Source organism: Ursus maritimus, unplaced genomic scaffold (genome assembly GCF_017311325.1).
Source record: "Ursus maritimus isolate PB19 unplaced genomic scaffold, ASM1731132v1 scaffold_25, whole genome shotgun sequence".
Taxonomy (NCBI): domain Eukaryota; kingdom Metazoa; phylum Chordata; class Mammalia; order Carnivora; family Ursidae; genus Ursus; species Ursus maritimus.
In genome coordinates, this window is record NW_024425008.1 from 2,336,404 (window position 1) to 2,350,764 (window position 14,361).

General features: G+C 62.8%; 1 protein-coding gene across 1 annotated transcript; it reads left to right on the forward strand.

The window, feature by feature from the left end:
- Positions 1-1,753: 1,753 nt before the first annotated feature.
- TNFAIP2 (TNF alpha induced protein 2) lies at positions 1,754-13,955 on the forward strand. The gene is given in 13 exon segments (XM_040641389.1): positions 1,754-2,010; positions 3,887-4,251; positions 4,548-4,757; positions 4,760-5,198; positions 7,231-7,345; positions 7,487-7,609; positions 7,732-7,832; positions 8,480-8,578; positions 9,088-9,211; positions 10,087-10,209; positions 10,457-10,612; positions 10,765-10,886; positions 12,296-13,955. Coding segments are annotated over 13 exon segments (2,154 nt in total). The 5' UTR covers positions 1,754-1,975; the 3' UTR covers positions 12,438-13,955.
- The last annotated feature ends 406 nt before the right edge of the window (positions 13,956-14,361 follow it).

Here is a 14,361-nt window from a genome sequence, read left to right on the forward strand (position 1 = left end):
TGGAGGAGCAGGGTTCTGGCAATAGAGTAAGAGGGAAGCTGGTGCCCAGCTGGGAAATTCCTTAAGGACACACGGTTCTTTCCAGAGGGCAGGGATTCCTAAAATGAGAAGGAGGGAAGGGGTGAGTCCTGGTGGTTGCTCTTCACCAGCAAAACCCCTCCCCCACCCCACGACAGACCCAGAGAAACGGCCACACTGAGTAAGGACAAGGCTGCACTGACTGAGATCAAGCCTGTGCTTGTTGGGGTCTGGACCTGGTGTGCCCAAGCCTGTCCTGGCCCAACCCCAGTCCCAGAAAGGGAAAGTGCTCCAGTGGGAGTCCTGCAGCGGGGTGTGTGACCTCCAGCGAGCTGTAGGTCGCTTCACCCTTCTGAGCCACTTTCCCCTTTCAAGCGAGGTTTGATAATGAGAGCGAATGCCAGGCACCCAGCAAATGTGCTCGTCAATAGCTGTCCTTCCCTGCGCGCCCTACCCCTTAGGGCGCCTCCTCCTGCAGGGCCCCTTCCCTGGCCCCCCTGAGCCGACCGTTCCACCCGGAGGGAGCAACCCTCGCCCGACCCGGGGAGCTAGGGCCGGACGGTCCCCGGGACCCCGCGGGGCGAGAGTCGGCGAGCTGGGTGGGCGCCGCTCTGTGACGCTGGGACGCGGCCCCGAGCGCGGAGCCCCTTGCAGCCAGCCAATCAGCAGCCGCCGTCGGACAATGGGCCCGCGCCGGGCTGAGCCCGGTCCGCCCTGGGTGCGGTTCCCTGCGCCCCACATACCGCGGCGACGCTTGGCCCCCCGCGCCACCCCGCCCGGGCCGGTGGGAACGAGTGACACCCCCGCTCCCCTCGGCGGGGCGCGCGCGACTCCGGGCTCGGGGACACAGCCAGCCCCGGTCGCCCTCTGCCTTGGCCTCCGCCCGCGGGTTTTCCGCGGCTGCCGCGGGCGGGGCGAGCGGGCGGACGGAGGCGGAGTCTGAGACTATTTCAGGCGGCTCCAGGCTCTGCTGGGACAGCGGCGGCCCGGCCCGGACACAGTAAGTGACCTCCGCCCGCACCGCGTCTGTCCCCCGCCGCTCCGCGCGGCTGCCCGCCCGCCTCCACCCCGGGTTCCCGGCCGGCTCCCTCGACGGAGCGGCCGGCACGGTCCCGGCCGAGGGTGCGGAACGCTCGGAGAGCCCCACGCCTCCGGCAGCCCAACTTCTAGGGAAACTGAGGCCGCTGCGGCGCGTCAGGGTGCAGGGGGCCCGAGCTTGGTACTGCCACCCCGGGCTCAGCCCTGCAAAGGGCAGGGAGGAAGGAGTGTGGGGAAAGGCGCAGGGGTCTCTGCTCCTTTTGCAGAAGGCTGGCCGAGGGGGGTGGGGCTGGCTGGCCAAGTTACTTTGCTGCCTGTGCCTGGGTGTCCTCCCTGGGGGGATGGCTGTGTCCTCCCTTTCCCAGCCAGGACAGAGGAGCCAGGCGCAGAGGCCATGGGAGGCTTTGTGGGCCTCAACCCTGACCCAGGAAGGGGCATGGGTGTGTGTGGTGGGTGCCCGCGGGGAAGCTGGGAGGTCAGGAGAGGGGGCCCCTGTGGGGCCACAGGCTGTGGTCACATGCTATGACTGAGCAGCTTGCTGTGTCGGTGTGCCCAGCCTAGAGCCCAGGCTTGAAGGAGTGCCTTTCCTGCTCTCTTCTGCTCTACCCCAGTGCCGAGGTTGGCTTGACAGCCACAGGGACACGGACACCGACCCTTAAGGAGGCTGGCTAGGGGCCAGCCCGGGGCTGCGGGGCGTTGCTGCTTCCTGTCAGCAACACCGTGAGGTGGGGGTCCTTGTGCCCACTTCACAGGGAGGTATTGTCCGCACGCTAGTGAGTGTGCCAGCTGACCCCCCCACCGCTTCTCTTGCCACCGCACCAGCTGCCTCTGAAAATCAAGGCCTGGTTGGAGCCAAGGCGGCCACTGCAGGACCTGGAAGGGTGAGGAGGATTTGTACCAGAGAGGCAAGGAGGCGGCGATGTTATGTGGGGACCCGCAGGAACCAGGCCTGAGGTCAGATAGAGCCTAGCACATTGTGGGGGGGGGGGCAGAGGTGAGGCTGGCGGGTCAGGGTGGCCCTCTCCCTCACCCAAGCTGGAGAGCAGAGGTGGGGCCTGGTCCATCAGGGTGGTGCTGAGTAGCCCCAGGCAGCTGGCCGGACCAGCCCCTGTGGTGCGTGCGTGCCAACGGGATGGATCAGGAGAGGGAGCTGGGGCAGTGGGTGGGCAGGGCAGAAGAGCCTAGTGGCCTTGCACCTTGGCCCTGGGCTCCCTGAGCACCCCTCACTTGGTCCTGGAGTGGAACTCTCAGCCCAAATGGCACCGGAGAGGCGCCTGAGGTCCAGTGGTGTTGCACTCTGTGGAGGGCACCTGGTGAAGCCATTTGGGAGAAACTCAGGCTTCCTGCCCCCCAGGTGGCTCTGGCCAAACTCGGGGGTTGTGATGAGGCCCAGGGTAGCTGGGCTGGTGGGGAGGCAGTAGGGGCTGTGGAAAGAGTCTGACAGGCCTAATCCATGCCTGCTATGTGCTTGGGGCAAGCACCTCCCAGCCCCCTCACCGCCTCAGCTTCTCCTGGATGATGGATCATCCCATCCGCCTTGCAGGGCTGTTGCAAAGGTGAATCAAAGTCATCGCGCTCTACGAGTCACAACTCATTGTGTTTACCTTGGGGGGGGGGCAGGCACTATGGTCCTGGATCGCCGCAGTCATCAGGGAAGCCTGACCCTACTGCTCCCCCTTCCCAGCCCTGCCTCACTCCCCTCTCCTGGGTTCAGCCATGTTCCCCTTCACTGGTTCTGGCCTTGCCTTGATAATGGTCATGGTGCTAGGAGGGGTGCTGCTGGGCACAAGGGGGTCCTGCCTCTCCGAATTCAGCCTGTAAGGTGGTGGGGGCTATGGAGGCAGGAGGACCCAGCACCGGGTGATCTGAGTTTCAAGCCTAAGCTGTCAACCATAGGGTAATTTCCCAGCATCAGTTTTGTGCGGTAAGGATAATAATACCCCTCCTTGAAGGGAATGAGGAAGAGATGGGATGGGCACCGGGGAGGGCACAAAAAGTGGAAGCCTTTGTGGTGATGATGTCACCTCATCTGGGAGCAGCCAGGGTGAAGTGGGAGCCAGGAAGCCTGGTTCCTGGCCCGAGTTACTGGGTGACCCCAGGCAGCTCGGTGCCTCATTGGGTCCCTTGTCCTTGCTGACACATGAAAGTCTTCAGGGTCCTTTCCCACCCCTTGAAGTTTGAGAGGGCACTATGATTCCCAGACCTGAGCCCCAAAGCCAGGGAAGGGGGTTGGGCTCTGCTCCCCTCATGGTCCCAGCAGGAGCAGCCATGTTTCTGCTGAAAGTGTCCCTCTGTGGCTCCACGTAGACAAGAGAAAAACCAGGCGAGCTGGAGGATGGGGCGGGGAGGATGGAGCAGCCTCTGGAGCTGTGACCTTTCTGGACCTCGAATCTTGCTCTGGGCACTGGGACAGTAGCTGTGCTCTGCCACCTCTCCCAGGGTCTCATGGGATGCAGGATGGAAGTCATGTCCTCCAGGCCTTTCTCCTTGCTCAGAGGGTGGGCTGCCAAGGAAGGATTTGCCAAAATGAAGTGAAAGCCCCCTCTGTCTGGGAGACTTGGCATCTCCAGATTCTTCTCTGCTTCTGGCGATTTGGGGAGGAGCTGGGGGGTTTCGGAAGAGGAATTGTGGATGCTGAGAAACTGGTGTCCAGGGAGGGCGCTGACTTGTGGGTGCCCCTCTGGGGCAGGAGATAGCCAGCCCCTGATGGTCGTGTGGTGAGAAGGGATGGAGATCATTGCGGCCACCGCGCTCTGTCCTGGGGCCTGGGAGCTGCTGAGCGTCCGCCTGTCTGCTGCTCTTCATTCCCTCCCCCCTTGCCAGTCTGCAGGTCTGAGCCCGGGGGGATGCTGAAGATGATGACTTTCTTCCAAGGCCTTCCAGGCCAGCAGTCGGTGCCAGGGGTTCTTGACTTCCCCGGAAGCTCCCAGAAGTTGCCCTCCAGCTCAGAGCTGGAATCAGAGGCCTCCATGTCAGAGGCGTCTTCTGAAGACCTGGTGCCACCCCTGGAGGCCCAGGCAGCCCCGGACAGGGACGGGGAAGAGGCGACAAAAAAGAAGAAGAAGAGGCCGAAAGGACTGGCCAACATGTTCAGCGTCTTCACTAAAGGGAGGAAGAAGAAGGGTCAGCCCAGCTCAGCAGAGCCGGAGGGCCACCCCGAGTCCCACCCTGAGTCCAGCCACCCGCTGCCCACAGGTAGGCTGGGATCCCAGGCGGGTAGGGATGGGGATCAGAGCCGCCGGGGCCTGGGCAGGGCTGCGGCTCCTCCGAGGGCATGGTTCACTCACCCTGGACCCCGGAGGGCAGCAAAGATGGGCTTCCCCTGCACCGGCTAATCCTGGGGCCCGGGTAGGCCGACCCGGCTGCAGTCCCGACCCGGGCGCCGACCGGCCTCTGGGAGCGGGTCCCTTCACCTCCTGTCGCGGGCGCGGGGTCGGGTGGGAGCCGGCCCGCCGGCGGGCGGCGCTGACCGCGCGCTGTCCCGGCCGCAGTGGAGGAGCTCAAGGCGGACCTGGAGCGCGGGCGGCTGGAGGCGGCGCAGCCGCTGCTGGCGCTGGAGCGGGAGCTGCAGGCGGCGGCGGCGGCGGGCGGCGAGAGCGCGGAGGAGCTGGTGCGGCGCCAGAGCAAGGTGGAGGCGCTGTACGTGCTGCTGCGGGACCAGGTGCTCGGCGTGCTGCGGCGGCCGCTGGACGCGGCGCCCGAGCTGCGCGCCAGGCCCTGGCTGTGCTGGCCGAGCAGGAGCGCGAGGACCGGCGCGCGGCGGCGGCGGAGGCGCAGGCGGCCGCGGGGCCCGGGGCCTCGGCGCTGGTGAGCGCGCGCCCGCGGCGCTGGCTGCAGCTGTGGCGGCGCGCGGTGGCGCAGGTGGCCGAGGAGCGCCTGTGTGCGCGGCCGGCCGCGGCCGCCGAGGGCCGCTCGGAGGCCGAGCGTGTCTTCCTGCACATGGGCCGCACCATGAAGGAGGACCTGGAGGCCGTGGTGGAGCGGCTGAAGCCGCTGTTCCCCGCCGAGGTGGACGTGGTGGCCGCCTACGCCGAGAGCTACCACGAGCACTTCGCGGCCCAGCTGGCGGCCATGGCGCAGTTCGAGCTGTGCGAGCGCGACACCTACATGCTGCTGGTCTGGGTGCAGAACCTCTACCCCAAGTGAGTGGGCGCCGCGCTCGGGGAGGCCCGGAGGCTCAGAGGAGCAGGGCCCGCGCTTGGTGGGCTTTGCACTTGGAATCCTCGATTTTCTGGCTTCAGCCTCACGCTAAGGTTGGGGAAACCGAGGCACAGGGAATGACCGATACTTCATCATTCCTTCCTGAGCTCCCAGTCTGAGGCCATGACCATCCAGAGCAGGAAGGGCTGTGGCAGAGGAGACCAGGGACTGCAGGAGCCACCATCAGGGGCCCCGGCCAGCCTGAGTCATTGAGGAAGCCATCCCTGAGGTGGTGGAGGAGGAGGAGGGAAATGAGGAGGAACCAAATTCCGCCTGCTGCTGGAAGGAAGAGAGGCAGGCAGGGGAGGGGGTGGTCAGGCCTGGAAGAAGGTGGAGGGAGGGTGGTGTTCCCAACCAAGGGAGTCATCTTCCACAGCCTGGGGCTGAGCCCTGAGACCTTCTGGGAGTTGTGCAGAACTGGCCAGTGTTTGGATTTACCGGGCAGGCTATGGGATGCTCCCAGGCACCGCGAGCATAGGGGCAGAGCAGGGCCATATGGCCGTTGTGCAGGGTCACCTGGTGAGCCCACGGCAGAGCTGGGCTCTTGTCCCTGAGGCCCAGAGCTCCTTGGGTGGGAGGCTGACTCTGCCAACAGAGTGCCTCGGGGTGCCTCAGGTACCCTCTGATTTACCCAGATTCCTTGGGGTCCTGAGCACATCTGTCCTTTGTCCAAGCTGGGTGAGGAGTGCAGCGCTGGGTGGAAATGCCCAGGGCACGGGAGGCCGGGGCTCCTGTGGGGGCTAACTCTAGCCCCCTCTGCCGGGTAAAGCCTGCAGGAAGCCTGGAGGTACGGACAGTGTGAGCAGTCTCTGAGGATCTCAGAGACACATCTGGGTGGCCAGTGGTCTCAGGGGGTGCTGGTGGCCCAGCCTCCAGTGGGGAGGGGGGCAGGGGAAGGGCCCCGTGGGGGTGGTGGGTGAGTCAGCAGGACTTAGGGAAATCAGCATAGGGCAGGGGCTGCGGGCTAGACAGGCCAGTCGTGAGCCAGTTTCTCCTTGCTTATCCTGACTCACCAGGAAATACTGGGCATTTGCACCTCAGCCTTCCTGTCCCAGTGACCTCGGGGCTTTTGGCCTGGGGCCCACTGGGGTCAGCACAGCAGGAAACTGAGCCCAGTAGGGCAGAGCCCTGGGGAGAAGGAGTCCAGGGGGCTGCCGTTGAGGCCTGTGTGGCCAGAGTGGCACAAAGGGAGCCGAGGGTCACAGCCACATCCAGGCTGGGAGAGGGGGTGAGAGGGCCGTTCTTGAGTGTCCAGGCAGACAAAAGCCCCTGAGGAAGTGCCAGGGAGGGCTGGACGGTCCCTGGGGCTCCAGGATCCCACACAGGCGCCACAAGAGTGAGTGGAGTAGCTGGGGTGGGGCAGCCCTTCCTGCCTGGACTGACCCACCCTCTGGGGGCAGCAGGGCGGGCCTGGGGCTGGTGGTCCAGGGCTGGCAGGATGCCCGAGGCCAGCATGCGTGGAGCGCAGTGAGGGAATGAGGTAAGGAGGAGGTGGAGAGCGAGTGGCCTCTGCTGCTGCCAAAGGAGCCGGCTTTAATCTGTGTGAGATGGAGGCCTTGTGGCAGGGAGCGCTCCGGACTCCACGGGCAGTTCTGCCTGCTGGGAGGAGGAGGCATTGCTGGGGCCCATGAGGCTGGAGAGCAGGCCCCTGCAGTGCGCCAGGCGAGAGGTGGCTGCGGTTAGGGCATCGGGCAGGTGGCTTGAGGCTGACCTGCTTCAAGAGGATGTATTTGGGAGCAGGAGTGGATGGGGAGGAACGAGAGAGTCCAAGCAGGCATGAAGATTCCGAGGTTTCTGGCCTGAGCCCAGCTGAGCCGATCGGGGACCCATCATCTGAGACAGAGAAGCAGGGATGGGGGCAGGGAGATCAAGGCCCAGGCCTGCCAGAGACTGAGGCCAAGAAGGTGGGCCTGCAGCATGAGTGACGGTGCTCAGTGGGGGCAGTCGTCCTCATGCTAGACCCTCTGCCCACAGCGACATCATCAACAGCCCCAAGCTGGCGGGAGAGCTGCAGAGAGTCCAGCTCGGGAGCCTTCTGCCCCCCAGGCAGATCCGGCTGCTGGAGGCCACGTTCTTGTCCAACGAGGTGGTGAGTCCAGCGCCAGGGCCCCGGGCGGGGCAGGAAGGAAGCTAGGGGAGGCTAGAAGACAGGCAGGACGCGGGCCAGGGGCTTGCATGTGGGCTGGCCAATGGGCTCTGTGCTACCCTGACCTGCCCCTCCTACCCCCAGGCCAGCGTGAAGGAGCTGATGGCCCGTGCCCTGGAGCTGGAGTCACAGCGCTGGGCCCGGGATGAGGCTCCCCAGAAGCTGGACGGCCACTGCCACAGCGAGCTGGCCATCGACATCATCCAGGTACCACAGCCCACCCCTCGGGCTCTCGCACAGCCCATGCCCACCCTGTGTGTGTGCGGGCCTCCTCCTCCCCCATCTTAATCCAGGTGAGCTCTTGCTCAGCTGCCCCCTCATCCCTGCAGATCATCTCCCAGGGCCAGGTCAAGGCCGAGAGCATCACCCCCGACCTGGGCGTGCAGATTAAGCAGGTGCTGCTGCTGGAGCTGGCCGCGTTCCTGCGGAGGTGGGTGTGTGCCTGTTGTGCCTGGGGGGGGCGGGGCTGGTCCCTGAGCCGCTGCTCTCGGAGCCACCTGCTCTCCCTTGTGTCCCATGTGGGTATCCAAGCTAGATCAGCATCCCCTTCCTGCCTCTGGGGTGTCTCTTTATGAGCAGGGGTCCTTCCCACCACCCCCCCCACCCCGCCACCTGAGCCTTGAGAGCGTCAGGTGATCTGACTGCTCAGCAAGATGGTCTCAGCGCTACAGCCTCCAGCTGCAAAGAGGATGCCCCAGGAGGGACTGAGGCCCTGGCCTCCCTTCTGGTGGTGCCCCGGGTCTCCAGCCCTACATTTTCTTGGCTGCCTCCCTCCCTGTCTGGGGACTCCTTCATCTATCTACCCCTTGCCCACCCCCCGCCCTGTCTTCCAGCTATAGCGGGATCTGGGGGGAAGGAGTGGGGGCAGCAGGAGCTCTGCAGGGGCCTTGGCCCCACTGTCCTTTGCCTGCGAAGCCAGTTACGTGAGGCGTAGGGGCTAGCAGCCCTCCCTGGGCTGTAGGAGGCCTGTCAACCGGAAACACTCTGTAAGCCCAGGGGGGCTGGGGGGCAGGCCGGAGGCTGCTCTTGTCCCAGTGTCTGTGCTGGTCCTGCATGCACCCCTTCCGGTTTCACCAGCTACCAGCGAGCCTTTGATGAATTTCTGGAGAGATGCAGACAGCTGAGAAATTACAGGGCCAATGTCATTGCCAACATCAACAACTGCCTGTCCTTCCGGTAAGGGCGCTCGGAGGGGTTTGTGGGAGCGGGAGTCACTGGGCCCACCAGTCTGTTGATGGAAGAGGATGGCTGGGAGGGGGGTGGGAGGCATGATAAGCAAAGATGTGGGGACTCCAGTGAGCATGGCCGTGAGCAGATGGCCGGGGTCTGTAGGGGCAGCAGCAGCAAACATTTCTCAAGTGCAGGTGGGTCAAGCATTCATGCAAAGGATTTATTCCTTATTTTGTTCTCGTAACGCCCTTTGGAACAGACGCGGTGGTTGTGTCTGTTGGGCAGATGTGGACTGCGAGCATTGGTGTTTCCTGGGGGTGAGAAGGCTGGTGCTGCCTCGGGAGCAGGGATGATGATCCGGACTTGCCTCCACAGGGAATGGGGAGTCATGGAGGGTTCTAGAGTGAAGAGATGGTTGAGGAAGACTTGGCTAGGACCAGTGGGCTCTCTGGGTAGGGGACTATAGGCTGCACAGGGCTGGTGTGACCTACCTGCCCCCATCCATGTCCTTCCAGGACATCCATGGAGCAGCAGTGGCAGACACCACAGGATCTCCCGGGCCACCTGCTGGGCCCCCTGAGTGAGCTCAAGAGTCACGGGTTTGACACCCTGCTCCAGCGCCTGTTTGGGGACCTGAAGGTACTGGAGCCTGCCTCCCTGGGGTGCCTGCTGGGCTTAGCATTGGGGGGACGCAGAGAGGGACCCGGACGTATGTGGCCAGCTGTCATGAGGCCTGTGCCGCTCAGGTGATGGGCGCCATGGAGGGCTTTTGACCTTCCCCACCACTTCAGCCTGGGCTTGGCCTCAGAGGGGCCCCTTGGGCTGGGAACACACAGAAAAGTATTAGTGCCCCTCCCCGCACTGAGACAACCCAGGCCTGAGCCTCTGCGCTTCTTCTCCTGCTCCCCCAGACCTTCCTGCCTGCGCCCTGTCCCCATGCCTCCCTCCCAGCGCGATGCTCAGAGCCTTTGGCAGCCCTGCCCCATCTGCTGTGGGCCAAGTCCACAGAAACCCCCTGGCTCCCTTAGCAGAGGGTGAGGCAGGGGTCCCTGGAAAGAAAAAGTAGGAGGAGTTCCCTGCCTGTTTTCCATGGAGCTCGCCTTGTCCCTACCGCCCAAGGCGGAAGGCCATGGGTAGCCAGCTGGAGGTGAAGGCCGGGCGGTGACCCTGGATGACTTGGCCCAGGTCCTCACAGGCCCGGCCAAACACAAGTCCTTGTTTATGCAGGAATTTATTTATTTCAAAGGGGGCGGTGGAAAAGGCCTCAAGGCAGGCAGATGGCCGGCCTGGCTCCAGGGCTGCAGCTGGCTGGCCTTGGAGGAAGGGTACCAGGACCCTGTCTCCACTTCCTGTCTGTGAACAGGGCCCCCGAGCTCTGCCCTGGTTCCCTGGGAGTCCTCGAGTCCCCCTTGCCCCTGTGCTGGGCCGTGTGTGTGTCACGGTGCGTGTGTCTGCGGCTGGCGGGCCTTCCTCTGCAGGGTGTGACCAGACATCCTGCCTCTCTCCTGTCACAGCCGCTGTTCAAAAGGTTCACGCAGACCCGCTGGGTGGCCCCGGCGCAGACCCTGGAGGAAATCATCTCCACCGTGGCCGAAAGGCTGCCCGAGTTCTCGGAACTGCATGACTGTTTCCGGGAGGTGAGGAGAAGCTGGACCGGCGGCGGGGCCCGGTGGGCGTGGGGGGGGGTGGCGTCTGGACACACACCCTAACACGTGTGCCGTGCACACACCTGCAGACACACACACACGTGCACACACAAGCACATGTATCCATCTGCCCGCCCCCCGCCCCCGGACTCCTGGCTTCGAGGCTTCGAGGCTTCGAGGGAAGGTGGTGAGCTCCCCGGGCAGTGGCTCACACAGCCCTGCCTGCTCGCCCGGCCAGGAGCTCGTGGAGGTCATACACCTGCACCTGGTGAAGGAATACGTCATCCGCCTCAGCAAGCGGAGCCTGGTCCTCAAGACGGCCGAGCAGCAGCAGCAGCTGGCCGAGCACATCCTGGCCAACGCCGATGCCATCCAGCGCTTCTGCAGCCAGAACGTGAGCTCCCGCCTGCCCCTCCCCCGAGCCCCTGCAGGGCCAGCACCACCGCGGCCTCCCCACACCTGACCGGTTCTGACCTGAACGTCTCTGGGCCCTCGGGTGCCCTTGGGGAAGGGGCGGCCGGCCTCCAACCGGACCTATGCCTGCAGGGCTCCTCAGCGACCTGGCTGCATCACGCCCTCCCCAAGCTCGCCGAGATCATCCGCCTGCAAGACCCCAGTGCCATCAAGATCGAGGTGGCCACTTACGCTACCTGGTACCCCGACTTCAGGTGAGAGCAAGGGCGCCGCAGGCCAGGGCGTCCGCAAGGCCCTGCCAGCGCTGGTCAGAGCCTGGTGGGGCCGGGCTCGGGGCTCCAGGGCTGCTGGAGCCGAGACCGGCCTCGCTGAGGCAGTCCCAGCAGTCAGCCCTTGCGGCATGCAGACCGAGGGCCAGACGCTGTGCTAAGATGTTTACAGTGGCTCATTCACTGGACCCTCACTACGACCTTGTGAAGCGGATGCTTCTCATCCCCATTCTGCAGATGAGGCCTGGAGAGCGTAAGGAGCTTGTCTAGGTGACCCAGCCAGCCCGTGGTAAAGCCAAGATGGCAAAGTCAGGTGTCCAGCTCCACAGTCCACACTTGCAGCCTGATACGATCCTGCCCCTTACAGGGAAAATTGAGACCAGAGAGACTAGGGACCTGCTGGAAGCCATGCTAAGCTGGGATCCACCAGGGTCAGCCTAGGGATCCTCAGAGTGGAGGCTTATCCCGCAGCTGTCTGCGGATCTGGTGAGCTAGGGCAATTGTTTCTCTAGGCTGGGTCCTCTCACGCTCTAGGGAAAGTCTCAACAGTCTTGAGCTAGATTGCTTATCCTCGTCCGGCCTCGTCTAGCTTCTGGTTGATCCACTGCATCCATCTACCTGCCTATCTGCTTATCAACACACTCACCCATTCATCCAGCCATAGAAGCACCCATCTACCCACCTACTCATCTCCCCGTCTGCGTAGCTATCCATCTGCTCACCCACCCTTCCACCTACCTACCCAACCATCCATCTACCCATTCACCCACTCATTCATCCACCCATCCATTCACCCACCTATTCATCCATCCATCTACCCACCCATCCTTCCTCCATCCGTCCAGCCACCCATCCTACCAATTATTGACTTGTTTCCTGCCAAGTGCCGGGCTCTGTTCTAGGTACTGGGATGCAATGAAGTATAAGACAGACCAGGTCTCAGTCCTTCCTTGTGTAGCTTACAGCCTAATGAGCGTTAGTAATAATGAGGTACTCAGGCAAAGAAATAGTTATGAGCTGTAAAGATTGTTTAACCAAGGTTGTGAATGACAGAGGCGCTGACTTTAGAGGTGGGAAATCTTGGGGGAGGTGACATTTTCCCCAAGGCCCAAGGTGTGAGAAGGAGCTGCTCATCTCTAGAGTATGGGAAAGAACATTTCAGGAGGAACAGCCAGTGCAAAGACCTGAGGTGGGCAGGAGTCTGGCGCACTCCAAGGAGGGACAGGGGCCCAGGGTGCTGGAGCACAGTGGGCGAAGGAGACTGAGACCCCCTTGTGGGCAGGGGCTTGGCTGCAGGGCCCTGTGGCTTGGGCCAGGAGTCTGGGGAGCTGGGAAGAGGTGTGAGTAGGGGTGTTGGTGACTAGGCTGGACTGACGGGATGCTGTCCTTGCCAGCAAAGGCCACCTGAGCGCCATCTTGGCCATCAAGGGGAACCTGTCGAGCAGCGAGGCCAAGAGCATCCGAAGCATCCTGGACGTCAGCACGGGGATGCACCGGTCTTCCAAGCCCCTATTTTCACTTATAAAGATCGGTTAGCTTTCCCTGCGGCCTGACCTGCTTGTGAGCACCCAGCGAACATTGGACGCCACCCCCTTGGCGGGCAACACCCCACTTCATGGCCCCTCAACAGGCTTCGTGCTGCTGCCGCTTCTGCCCAGCCTCGGCCAAGGCGCCAGCCCCTGGGCGGCTGGAATTGGATAGGCCCGGTTTACTTGCCCGTCCCGTGCAGGCGGGAACGCCCATCTGGGGAGGCAATGAAGCAATCCCCAAGAAACTCTCTGTAAGTGACCGTTGATCATGCATGGACTAAGGCGGGAGCCAGGAGGGAGAGCATCCAGGGTCAGAGATCCCGGGTTACCTCCCATCCGTGGGACCCCTGCACGGCCTATCATAACTGTCGTCCTCATGGCTGGGTCCGAGCGCCTTCCCAGCTGCCGAGGGCCAGGGGCTGAGCCTTGCCCATCCCGCCTCCTCTGGCCCAGGACTGCAGTGAGCGGGACTCAGCATGTCCATGAAATCGAAGGCAGAGCTAGAAAGGAAAGAAGAAAACGATGAACTCTTATCTGGGCCCTGGACATCCTGGGTCTTCCATGTAGGGACAGGCCCCAGGGAGGTGGGGGGCTCCGTGGGGCCTCTGCCTGGAAGTCAGCCTGAGGTCTGGGCAAGGCAAACTTGACCTCTGACCCCGTGGCCTCTGGGTCAGTGTCCTATTGCTGCTGTAACACACTTCCACAAACGTGGTCATTGAAACCAGAACTTATCTTTTAGCTCTGGAGGTCAGAGGTCCGACTCAGGTCTCATGGGCTAAAGCCAACAGGGCTGGTTCCTTCTGGAAGGTTCCGGGGGAGTTTCCTTGCTTCTCCCAGTTTTTAGAGGCTGCCTCTATTCCCTGACCTGTGGCTCCCTCCATCTTCAAAGCCAGCAGTGGCCAAATTCTTTTCACATCGCAAACCTCAGACCTCCTTCCTGCTCCCCTTCCACTTTTAAGGACCCTTTTGATGACCTTTGGCCCACCCAGGTAATCTGGGATCAGCTCCTATTTTAAGGTTAGCTGTTAGCAGCCTTACCCTACCTGCAGCCTCAGGCCCCTTTGCCACAGACCCTGACGTAATCACAGGTTCCAGGTTTGGGCTTCCTGGGGTGGGGGGGGCGTGGTTTTGCCCCCTCTTTCCACCCCTGTCCACCCCCTGCCCTGGACGACGCCTTAGCCTAGCCCAGGAAAACATGGCTTCGGGAATACCCCCAGGCTTCTGCCGGGCCCCAGGGCCCTCTCAGCGTGCGGGCGCAGGTCAGACGCAGGCAGGACTCAGCCTCATGCCTCTGAGTGAGCCAAGGTAGGGTCCGGAGCCAGCGCGCTTGGGTCTGTCCCCCTCTTTCCAGGTACTGTGGCCAGGGACTGGCCCGTGTAAATGGTGCACAAGGGCCTTGTACATTTGTAGAAGTTAGTGTGTTTGATGTTGTTAATATTATTTTTGATAGTACTGCTTTTGTATGTATGTACTCAGGATGGGGTCTGAGTTTTTATAGCTTAATATAAAACTGGTTTCAAAAGTGGCTTGGAGTGATTGATTTTGGGAGCAGGAAGGGGCAGTGGTGGCTTTCTGAGCCTCCCAGGGCCTGGGAAATCCTGTCTCCCCAGGCTCTGTGGCAGATCCCCCCATGAGTCCAGCTTTACGGTCCCTCCTCCCCCTTCTCACCAATGAGCATGAGCTTTGGGGGGGCTCTGCCTATGGGGCACAACTAGTCATTTTGCTCTTTTCGCCCCAGTTTCCTTACCTGTAAATAGGGGACCATAAGCCAGTTTGGTCTCCCTTACGTTCCTTCTGAGGATGGGGTGGGGAGGGGGTGGACCCAAGACAATCATTTCAACTCCACCCATAGGGCCCAGTGGGGAGCCTACGCTTGTATTGCTGGCACTGACCTCACAAAGCCACAGCTGTGGTCAGAGGAGCCCCACAGC